The 12,431-nt window shown below is 35.2% G+C and overlaps 1 protein-coding gene across 1 annotated transcript; it reads left to right on the forward strand.

The window, feature by feature from the left end:
* Positions 1-4,766: 4,766 nt before the first annotated feature.
* Positions 4,767-5,900, forward strand: C1H21orf140 (chromosome 1 C21orf140 homolog). The gene has a single exon (XM_074214037.1). It carries the CDS (start codon positions 4,811-4,813, stop codon positions 5,567-5,569), a length of 759 nt encoding a protein of 252 aa, XP_074070138.1. The 5' UTR covers positions 4,767-4,810; the 3' UTR covers positions 5,570-5,900.
* Positions 5,901-12,431: the final 6,531 nt, after the last annotated feature.

Raw genomic sequence — 12,431 nt, forward strand, 5'->3', positions numbered from 1 at the left:
TGACTATGGATCACTTTGATTTCCTCATCTGTAAATTGCCTTTGCATATCCTTTGACCATTTGTCAATTGGGGAATGGCTTGTTTTTTGAAAATTTGACTCAGTTCTCTGTATATTTTAGAAATGAGTCCTTTGTCAGGAATATTAGTTATAAAAATTGTTTCCCAATTTACTACATTTCTTTTGATCTTGGTTACAGTGGTTTTGTCTGTGCAAAACCTTTTTAATTTAATGTAATCAAAATTATCTAGTTTGTTTTTAAAGATGTTCTCCATCTTTTCCTTGGTCATAAACTGCTTCCCTTTCCATAGATCTGATAAATAAACTACTCCTTGATCTTCTAGTTTGTTTATAATATTGGTTTTTTACATCTAAATACTGTATCCATTTTGATCTTATCTTGGTATAGAATGTGAGGAGCTGGTCTAATCTAAGTTTCTTCCATTCTAACTTCCAATTTTCCCAACAGTTTTCATGGAAGAGAGTTTTTATCCCAATGACTGGACACTTTGGGTTTATCAAACAGCAGATTACTATAATGGTCTCCTTCTATTGTACCTAATCTATTCCACTGGCCTACTAAACTATTTCTTAGCCAATACCAGAAAGGTTTGATGACTGATGCTTTATAATATAATTGTAGATCTGGTAAGGTAAACTTTTTAATTTAAGCCCTGTTATCTTAGCTTTCATGAATCATTCATAAGCCTTAAGGATTTAATAAATTCTTAAGTTAACCTAATTCCTGTTTGTCTTTATTAAAGTCAAACTCTTGAGTTTATCAAGGTGTTGGGGAAAAAAATCAAGAGTATAAGAAAAATGTCTTGTCTTTCTATATAGAGGCTCTCCCAGGACTTGGGTTGGGGTGGGAGTAGGGGCCTAAGGGAGGGAGTGTGTCCAGAACTGAGAAAATCTCCCAAAGAGAAGGGGGAATAAGTACCTTGTCAACTAGTCCTAGCAGCAACTCTTCCTATTTCATTTGTATTGAAAATTTCTTCGTAAGGAACCTCCCTCTGTCTATGTTGTTTGGCACTTCAACTTAGAGTCTTAATGAGTTGTCTTTACTTTAGTATGGAGCCTGTTTGTCTATTCATTTTTGGTAATACCATAGCTAACAACTGACAACTCCTTGAAATGAGCAAGGAAGGGGAAAATAATTTACTCTTCTTCTGTTCAGCTTTAGCCAGAACAAGTTTTGAAAAAAATTTGAAAACTAGGTTGTAGAGATCCTAGGAAGACAGAAAATAATTGCACATGACCTTAGTAGGCTCATAGTAACTGGATATCACTGAAAGAGGTACTGATCTTCTGAAGGGGTCTCTTCTCTTTGCTTGATTTCTCTTAGTCATCTTCCTAGCAAGTAGAAAGTGCTGTTTTTAATTTTCCCTTTAGGACCTTCCTGATGGATGAAGGAAAAAAAAAACAGTCACACAATGCTTTCAGTCTATGTGTGACTTTCTCACACTTCTTACATCTGTTAGGATCTGACAAGGCCTTGGATCAAGTTAATTTAATTTATTATTAATATTAGCTGAACCTAACTTTTTGTGATTGGAAATGATCTAATCCAAGACTTACTATAGAGGTCATGCTGACCTTAGAAATACTCTAGAGCTTCCAGAGACCACTACAAGAAGTACTTAAGATTCTACTCAGGTATTGTTTTGTGTCTGCTCACCCAGATGTTGAGTCCACCCAGAGTTTGTGTTTTGGGTTTCCCAAAAGCTTGTGTTTGGACTTTGCCCAAAATTTATATGTGAAAGTTGCCCTTTTCTAGAAACTGTCTAGCAATTAATTGCTGACCACCCACCTGTTTGTCCTTATGCCTTTGCTTTATATCTATATTCTATAAACTTCACAGAGATTCAAAAGGGAGGGACAGAATAAGATTTTGGGGTTTGTTCTTGACTGACAGAACACTTATGTCTCTAAACTTACCATTATGTCCTCAATACACAGAAATAATTTTTGATAAATTTGGTTATTTATTTTGAGCTGGATAGTATCTCTTTCCCAATGTCATTCTAAAAGATAACCACTGAGCCTTTAAAACAGGGGTGGGGAACCTTTTTGCATATTTATAATATTATTTGCAGGTTTACATATTTAGTCAGACATTTAATTAATTCACCTCTAAAAAGCTCCTAGATTTATTGAATTTCAAGTTCATGAACCCCACCCCCTCCCTTAAAGCTAAATAAAAGATATAAGGATCTTCCTGAAGAGAAGAAACCTTGGCTTTATTAGGAGGAAGTAGCTATTTGGTGTCTAAGGAATGATTATGTGCATCTACAGGTGTTCTCAGGTGAGGGATCTCCAGTAAGGATAAGAGGTTGCTAATGACTTCCAAATGAGCAATACTAATGCAATTACTTGTTGCCTTCAGAACAACACATAATTTTGCCTTGTTGACAAATCATGATAAATAACCTCTCTTGGCAAGACTTGTCAAACCAGATGACTATGATCCAATTTTGATGATTTAATTGGTCATAGATGGTACTCCAGGATCAATCTAGAAAGAAGTGTTAAAGATGAAAAGAAATCTTGAACAGTTATTTGTGTTGGGAAAGAGAAAAATGAAAGAAAGAAAGAAAGAAAGAAAGAAAGAAAGAAAGAAAGAAAGAAAGAAAGAAAGAAAGAAAGAAAGAAAGAAAGGAAGGAAGGAAGGAAGGAAGGAAGGAAGGAAGGAAGGAAGGAAGGAAGAAGGAAGGAAGGAAGGAAGGAAGGAAGGAAGGAAGGAAGGAAGGAAGGGAAGAAGGAAGGGAAGGGAGAAAGAGGAGAGAGAGAGAGAGAGAGAGAGAGAGAGAGAGAGAGAGAGAAAGGAAGGAAGGAAGGAAGAAGGGAAGGAAGGAAGGAAGGAAGGGAAGGAAAGGAAAAAAGGAAAGGAAAGGAAAGGAGAGAGAGAGAGGAAGGAAGGAAGAAGAAAGGGAGGGGAGGGAGTGGCTCGGTGGCTCAATGTATAGAGCCCTGGAGTCAGGAGTACCCAAGTTCAAATCTGGTCTCAGACACATAATAATTACCTAGCTGTGTAGCCTTGGGCAAGCCACTTAACCCCATTTGCCTTGCAAAAACCTAAAAAAGAAAAAGAAAAAGAAAAAGAAAGGGAGGGAGGGAAGAAAAAAAGAGAGAGAAAGAAAGGAAGGAGAACAAAAAAGAGAAAGAGAGAACAAAAAAGAAAGAAGAGAGAAAGACAAAGAAAAAAGAAAGAGAGAGAGAATGAAGGAAGAAGAAGAAGGGAGGGAGGGAAGGACAGGAAAGGAAAAACAAAATAAAAGGAAAAGGAAATGAAAGGAAAAAGTAAAGGAGAGAGAGAGGAAGGAAGGAAGGAGGAAGAAAGGGAGGGAGGGAGGGAAGAAAAAAGAAAAAGAAAGAAAGAGAGAAAGAAAGAAAGGGAGAACAAAAAAGAGAAAGAATAAAAAAGAGAAACACAGAGAAAGAGAGAGAACAAAAAAGAGAGAAAGAAAAAGAAAGAAAAAAGAAAGAGAGAAAGAAAGAAGGAAGCAAGCAAAAAGAATTAACAAAGGATACCCATTAATTAGGGAAAAGCAGGTCAAAAATTATGAAATATAACATGAAAAATTTTATACCCTAAGAAGTGTTGAATATGAGGAATTCAATGAAACAAGAAAAAAATAAATGAGATTATTCAGATTGGGAATTAAAATTCAACATAAGGAGATTATAAGAGATTACTTTTAATAATTTCCAGACACTAGGAATGACCAAATAGCACTTCGAGGTTTTAAAAGAAGTAGATGGTGTTATTGCTAAATAGTGATGTAGGAAACAAACTATTGAATATAGGAGAGCTTCTATTAAACTGGAGGGAAAAAAATCATTATTTTTTTTAAAACAATGGGAAAGTAGAAAAATTAGGGAAATTATATGGCAATAACTTTAATTTTGACTCCTGGTGAAATTCTAAATTTATTAATAGAGGGATGAACATTGAACATTTTAAGAACAGAAAGAGAAGTTGGTGTTTTTTTCCTTTGTGCTGGTGAAACCCTTATACTTTACTTTTCAATTCCTCTCCAAAGATGTCATTCATAGTAATCATTTTGATAGCACTGTGAGTAGGAAATTTATGTATTTATGACAGAGAACCCTAAATGTTAAGCAAAACACTTTAGCTTAACAAAATTTAACCCACTAAAGACTACCCTAGAACCTACCTTACCAAAATATTTCATCATTTATTTTCATATTGAATTCATTTTGGATATGACACCCACCACCCTCTAAATATGGAGGTTTTGCTTTTTTGTGTGTGTGGGTGACATGTATAGATATGGAATTTATGCATAAGATTGTTTTGAGAGTGATATGAAGAATAAAGAGAAGGAGCAAGAAAATTTACTAGAGTACTATAATAATAGTACATGTGGATGGTGATGCTGGCCTGCCCTCAGTTGGTGGCAGGAGGAGCAGATAGGAAAGGAGAGATGTGAGACATGTCAGAAAGATGGACTGACAGAATATGATAACTAAGTAATTAAGGGAGATGATGATGCCCAAGTTTCAAACATGGTAGTCAGGGTAAATAACAGTACCTCAAGCCTCCTCCATAATAAAAAGAGAAGCAGGTATTTGGAAGGAAGATAAGCTTGATTTTAGACTTATTGAATTTAAGAAACTGGGGATATCCAGATGGAGAGATATTCTATTGAATCTGAAAACAGTGGTGTGTGATGTTTGGAAATGGCCCAGCAGTAATAAAGGTCATTATGAGGTCATCATAATTCCACACTTGCCAAATCTCTACAAATATAACCATACAAGCTTTCTCAAACACTTAAGAAACCACCATGCTTCACTTTGCAAATCCTCTCCTGAGGCATGTCATCCATAGGAATCATTTTGATAGCATTATGAGGAGGCAATGTCTTCAATATATAAAAAATCTAAGAACCCTACAATATGATGGATTTAAAACCATCTTTTTAGGGGAAACAGATATCCCTGAACAACTCATCACAGGAGAAAACATGGGTGATGAAAACTTCATGCATAACCCAACATGGAGTGTTGTACATGCTGGAAGCAGTCAAGGATGGGTTCCTTGGAAATATCGAATGTTCCTAAGAGATGAACTATGTACCAAGCCAGAAGAGGGTCTCTTCCTTGAATTTTGCAATGTGGTGAAAAAGACCTATGGAAAGTGTGTCATTGTGGTCAGAGAGAAAAAACAGGTAAATGAAAGAAAGCAGAATGAAGTCACAGAGAACAAAGAAGTTCAATCTTACACTTCATCAGTTATTAATTTAACCAGCATTTCATGTTGTCCTGAGGTAGCCAAAGTTTGTGGCCATGAGCTTCTTCCTCTTCCATCCCCTTACAATTACCTAAATCCTTTAGATTCTGCCTGGTCTTCTCTGAAATGGTTTATCATCAACAACAGGAAAGAATTTTGCTTGCGGTCCATTGACAATGTCTATTCTTACCAGTATATACTTTTCAGTGAGCTGATTGGGAAAGGAATTGAGAGGATGACACCAAGCAAATGGAAAACAGTCATTAATAAAGTTCGAAGATGGGAAAACTACTATCTTGGTAAATGTACTTGAAGAAAATTCTCCCCAACAAAGAGCTGCCCTCTCCCATTAGAGAAACATTCTTTAAACAGCTAGATTCATTGCTTTCTTTGTATCTTCTACATTGTCCTGGGTCATTTTGACACAAATCTCACATTCTAATAGATTACTAATGCTGGTGAAACATTCTGAGCTTGGTGGTAGCATCATCATAAACATCATTAAATCAATTCAATACTTCAATGGGAGAGAAAAAAAGGAATGGGAATGTTTGGTTGACTGATTATTGTAACTCTAAATCTCTACAATCAGCAAGTGTGATAAGTTCACTGCGGTAAAGAAATAAACTCATGTACAGAGACTACTAAGAATTCTAGTGTAAATTCAATTATGTGAAAGATTAGCCCAGAGGATAGGTCCAATTTTACTATCCTATAGAGTCTGCCCTAGTTTTCATGGAAGGGCTAATCAATCAATTACCCAATCAAATCAAACCCTACAATTCATGGGAGGGAGGGAGGTTACTTTTACTTTTGTCCTTTTAAGAAACATTTGGGGGCAACTAGGTGGCACAGTGGATAGAGCATGAGCCCTGGAGTCAGGAGGACCTGAGTTCAAATTTGAACTCAGATACATAATAAATAGCTAGCTGTGTGATTTTGGGCAAGCCACCTAACTCATGGAAGAAGGCAACTGTAAAAACCCTGGAAAGGCAGAATGGGTCAATTGTGAAGAGTTTTAAAAGCCAAACATGGGAGTTTATAACTGCTCCCAGAGGAAATAGGAAGGCATTGGAGTTTCCTGGGTAGGAGAGTTACATGATCATTGCACCTGTGTTTTAGGAAAATGACAAACAGTTGTATGGTGGATGAATTGGAATGGTGCTGTCCCCATACTCAAGGCAAGGAAATCAGCTCGGAGGCTATAACGATAATCTAGACCAGAGATTATTAGAGCATTAACTAGAGAAGTATGTGAATAGGGGGATGGGAAATGTAAAAAGATGTGAAGAAAGAAATGATAAGATTTGACAAATCTGTTGTGATGAGGGTGAGAAGTCAAGAAGGAAACTGAAGTAGTACTCCTAAGTGACAGAAAGAAGAGTGTTGCCCTCAGTAATAATAGAGAAATTTAGAAGAGTAAATTTGGGGGAAATGGGTAAAAAACATGAGTTCTATTTTTAGATGTATTCAGTCAATCTGAGATGTCTGTGGCATAAGTGGCTAAAAATGTCCAAAAATCAATGATAAAAGATAAAAGTTTAGGGAAAACATAAGATTTCCTGAATATCTAGAGCTCATATGCATAGAGATAATAACTAAATCTTTGGCACCTTGTGTGTTACAAAGTGTGATAATACAGAAAGAAAAAAAAAGGACTAAGACAGAAAACTGGAAGATATCCTAAATTGGAAGCTATATCAGGGGTGAAAAATCTAGCAAAGAAGGTTAAGTAGTCTAAAAAGGTAGAAGGATGAAGAGAAAGAAGTGTCACAAAAATTCAGAGATTATAGAGAGAATTCAAAAGAAGATAATAAGCAGTGCCCAATGGACAGAGATAACAAGAAAGATAAAGACTGAGAAAGAGCCATTAGATTTATCACTTAAGAGATCATTTGTTTTTGTGGAGAGAGTCATTTCAATTGAATAGTGTACAAACATAGATGGCAGAGGGTCAACCAATGTGACAGAGTAGACAAGAAAGCAGATGCAACATTAGACTGAATTCAGAGACTTATCATTTAGGATAAGGGTAATGATAGTCCTGTCCTGCTCAATACTGAGCAGACAATATCAGAATATTGTGTATAATTCTGTGTACCACATTTTAAAAAAGACAAATCTACCAGCTAGGAAGTGTCTAAAATGGCAATCAGAATCAATCAACTAGTCAATCAACAGTTATGTATAAATCATCTATTATATGTGCTTGGCACCATACTACAGATAAAAAGAAAAAAAGCAAAGAAAAATGTCTTTTACACATCTTATATTGTATCAAGCAAGAAACCGTGTGTGTGTGTGTGTGTGTGTGTGTGTGTGTGTGTGTGTGTGATGAATACAAAGTGTAAGGTAGTTAATTGCAAGGTACTTAGGGAAGGAGGCAACTAACAGTTGTGGGAATGGTAAAAGTTTCAAGTACAAGATGATACTGGAACTACAGCTTAAAGTAAGGGATTTTATGAGGTGGAGGTGAGGAGGTCTATTCCAGACATAGGGATGGCTGATACAAAGGCCTAAATGGTTTGAGGCTTTGAGCTCTTGCCATATAAGGATCAATCAAAGGAAATGGAGATATCCTGCCTAGAGAAGACTGGGATGGGGAGGAGAGAAGTTGAGAAATGTGGGATGTCTTAAGTTTTTGAAGGACTGTCAAGGACTATTGGAACTAAATTTACTTTTTTTAGTTGTGAAAATAAAAAAAAAACCTAGATTTGATCAGTTTTAAAGAGATGATATAAAGAGTTTGATATAAGGGAAAACTTCCTATCAATTATAGCTAACCAAAGGTGGAATGGTCTGACTGAAGAGTGAATTTCTCTTCACTATAGGTATTATGCCTGTTGGGCATATTGTAGGTCAAATTCTTCTGCTTTGAATTGGACCAAGTGGCCCCTAAGATCTTGGAAATTTTATAGAAGTGCTTTCCTCCTAAGAAGTTTATGAGATAAGTAGCACATAAAAGTAAAGTTTTATTCATAAACAAAATATTAGGCACAGAAATTCTCATATTAGGAAACAATGTAGTAGGCTGAAAGGGAAGGCAGATTTTCCACATTTAATGGCACCTTAATGTAGGAGATATTCTTTTTTAAGTCTCTTCCAAAATGAATTGTACTCTTCAAAAGAGGAACTTTTTAAAAAAGAGAAATCTTTTTTCATTGCACATAATGTGCAACATCATAAAAACTTTATAGATTCATTGATCAAAGCAACTGTTGTCTTCGATATGCAACAGCATTGAACAGGGGAGGACTATCACTACCCTTTTCCTAAATAAGTCTCTGAATTCAGTCTAATGTTGCATCTGCTTTCTTGTCTACTCTGTCACATTGGTTGACCCTCTGCCATCTATTTTTGTACACTATGGATAAATGAAAAATTCTCTCAGTAGTCTGCAATAGTAGTTCAAGATTTCTTAACAGTACCATTTTCATAAAGACCAAGCTTCTTGGTAACAATATAGAATAATTTGTGTATTTGCCATTCTTAAAATTATCTTTTGCCCTATCATCAACAGGTTCAATTTACCATTCCTTCATTTGACATTTTAGATACCTTTATAACCTGGCTCCAATTTACCTTCCCAACAATATTTCACATTACTGCCTTTCATGGTCTCTAAGGTCCAGGCAAATCAACTTTCTTATAGTTCAGGCACCACTTAAAATTTCTCAAGAAGTAGAATTGATTTCCCCAGATACTAGTTACACATCTCTATTTCCTAACCTTTTTCCACTTCTAATCTTTGTTTTTATTTTATATACACTTATACATGTTTTCTCCTCTATAGTCTTTAAGTTCCTTGCAGACAGGAACTATTTCATTTTTGACTGTGAGTTGATTGTGCCTGACACAGATAGGTACTTAATGTTTATTGATTAATTAAAGGCTCATAGATATAGAACTGGAAAGAGCCCATTTAGTAAAATTCATTCATTTTTCAAATAATGGATATGAAATTCAAAGATCATGGGTTGGAAATTAGGTCTTGACTCCAAACCCAGCATTTTTCTATTGTATCATGCTGATTCCTTAATTATATATATTTCCAAACACAAAGAAAGAGAAAGCAATAACCCCCCAGGTTCCTGGTCCTTATGCCTTAGCATTACCTCCAGACACCCACCACCTTCCAAGTCATAGATATATTGCCTGATTTGATTGGAAATCAAGGAAGCTATGACTCAAGTAAAGCAAGTTATGTGGGAGTTGATGGTAGGTGAATCTATGGCAAGATGCTGTGCTTCTGGATATGGTTTCAGAGATGCATGCCCAATCTAATGGTTGATCACCTACAGCTGTGTTGGTGTTGTCACTAATGAGCTTGTTTGTACTGCTGCCTTTATCCAAAACAGCAGATGATTGTGTCATTTAAGTAGTCAATGAGTCACTTGTTGAGTTCCAAAAATGGAATAAGGAAAGAAGAGAGGGTAGAGGAGGGCACGATATATCTGAGGGGCAAAGAAGGGTGTCTATGATTTAAAGTGTGAAACTGAAGACAAGTGACTGGGAGCTGCCAAGCGTCTACTTTATGAGAGAAACTCAGCTGAGAGGCTGTAAGGAAGGCAGTATTTTCTAAGCGGCTAAAGTACATATTGCAAAGCTTAGGCAATGAAATGTACTGCTCGGCTTGAATTTATCTAGTTACTATAGTTAGGAGAAAATAGACATTCTACCAATTGTCAATTATTCTCTTAGGTAGTTAAAACTCCATGGTTCCATCTTCCAGACTAATAGCTGATGCATGTGCCAATGTTAAAAAACCATGTTCTTATTAGTGTAGGAATTCCCTCCACTGAAGCAGATTGAAACCTATCTATGGTTTTAGCTGCTTGAGGTTGGGAAAGAGTAGATGGATCTTTCATGATCAGCCACCAAGCATCAGAGAGGGAATTTGAGTCTTCCTATCTTCTAGCACTCTATCTTACCACAGTACACTGACTCACCAAAACTGAGAGAAAACATTTATCAAATACTAATCTATATCATAATGAGTACATTTCTTCCAACCAGCTTGCAAGTACAATTTCTTCTTTCTTTCTCATGTGATAATGAAATACTGTTTTGTGCTAAAAATGTTTCTATCACACTTTATATTTGTTCCATGCTTTAGTTTCAAATGATGTGTGTGTGTGTGTGTGTGTGTGTGTGTGTGTGTATGTGTGTACTTTTGGGGTCTCCCAACAACCATGTGAAAAAAACTGAGAAAGTATTTAACTATATTTTAGAGATAAGGAGGGAAAAGAGACTTTTTTAACAGTCTGAAGAATATTTTAAGAGGTTCATGTTTTCTAATATTGCTTCTCCTTATAGTAAGCTATTCTTTAGAAGATTAGATAATTGTGATATAGAATAACCACTAGATCTAGAATCAAGACAGAGCTAGGTTTGAATCCTATCTTCAACATTTCTAGGAATGAAACCATTAAGCAAATCATTTAATTTCTATGAGTCTCAATTTTCTCATCTATAAAATGAAGGCTAGGAATTAGATGATATTCTAACTCTTAATCTATGAGTCTACATGCCACAAAATACTACAAAATATTTATCATCATCACCATTACAACAAGCATCATCATCATTTGAGTCAAAAGACCTGGTTTTGAATCTTACCTCTGCTCCTGGTTACCTGGGTAACTTTATTTACTTGTTTAGATCTTAATTTCCACATTTATAAAAAGAAGGGGTTAGATTTGGATAATGTTAAGAAAATTACTAAAATATAGATGCTCTTTTACTTAGAAATTCCAGTAATAGGTATTTATACACAAAAAGGTCAAGAAAAGTTTTAGAGTGGCAAAATATTCATAGTAATGTTTTTTATAATTGTAAAGAACTGAAAACACAGTAGAATCTATACAAAAAAATGGAGGAATGACTAAAATTGTAGTACATGAACATAGAACTTATTTCATTATGAATAATTCATAGAAGAATGGTAAGACTTATGAGAACTGATGCAGGATGAAGCAAGCAGAACTAGGGAAATAACTTATATAATGAAAACAATGAAAATAAAAGAATGACAAGAAAGAAAACATGGTGGAATGCTTTGCAAAGATAATGATCAGTGCTGTCCCAAATGTGTCTTTATACTTTTCAGAGGTCAAGAAGCCAACAGGTATGGAATTCCACATAAATTGTCAGACCAGCTGATGAGTAGGTTAGTTTTGCTTATCATTTCAATGTGGGAACTCCTTCTCAACATTTCTTGAGAAATTTATATTTTTTCCTGATTCTGAGAGAAAACATTCAAGAAATTGTGAGAAAATGTAAAAATTCTCTTGTGGAAATTAATATATTATTGACTCAAAGAAATCCACTGTGACATCAAATAAAAAGCAAAAGTGGCAAAGGAAGACATTAGTGTCAGATATCAAGGTCAATATAACTGAGAAACCTGACAGGAGGAGAGAAGTGATTATGATCTAATCTTCACTTGCCTGTAACTGTTATCATCTTATAAATGTGTGATTATAGTCCTGTGTGCTGCTAACAATGAAAAATTATTGCAAATAAATAAGTTTTATATTTATGGTATACTTTATACAAATCCTATCAGTTTTGACAAATTAATAAATTTTTGCTATCAGAGTAAGTCCTTGAATTGATATCTTCAACTGTTTTTCTGTAAAGAGGGATTAACTTTACTAGGAGACTTGAATGTTAGTTAATGCTATTCACAAACTACCCAATAATGTTTGCTGGTATTTTCAGCATTTGAATACTTGCTATGGAATATTTCTTTGTAACGCTAATGTATAGTTATCCCTTCCACATTGTAACTTCCGCCATCATGGTTTTGATATTCTTTGGGTCAGACTAAGAAAGTAATTTTGAGGAGTTTTGTAGAAGCCACAGATGACACAGAGCCTATAACCAAATACTTAATACAAATTTTACAAAAAAAACCCCACTGTAAACACCCCATAAAAGAAAAAGAATAAAATTCAGATTTCTTTTCTGGTACAAAGAGACAGTCAAAAAATTTTAAGAGGATTTTCCAGATCAAGGGGGTGCCATGCCCCTAACCCTGGCAATGTAGAAGGTATAATTAAACAAAATTTCTTAAATATTAAGCAATTCTTACCATAATGATGAGTAAAGCCTATGAAGACTGTTGAAATTAAAAAACAATAAAGGAAATCATTCTGCTCACTGCAGAAATG

This window comes from Macrotis lagotis, chromosome 1, assembly GCF_037893015.1.
Source record: "Macrotis lagotis isolate mMagLag1 chromosome 1, bilby.v1.9.chrom.fasta, whole genome shotgun sequence".
Lineage (NCBI taxonomy): Eukaryota > Metazoa > Chordata > Mammalia > Peramelemorphia > Peramelidae > Macrotis > Macrotis lagotis.

What these genes read in the sequence shown, in the direction of transcription:
- C1H21orf140 (XM_074214037.1), top strand. Translation starts at nt 4,811, where the DNA reads ATGCTTCACTTTGCAAATCCTCTCCTGAGGCATGTCATCCATAGGAAT.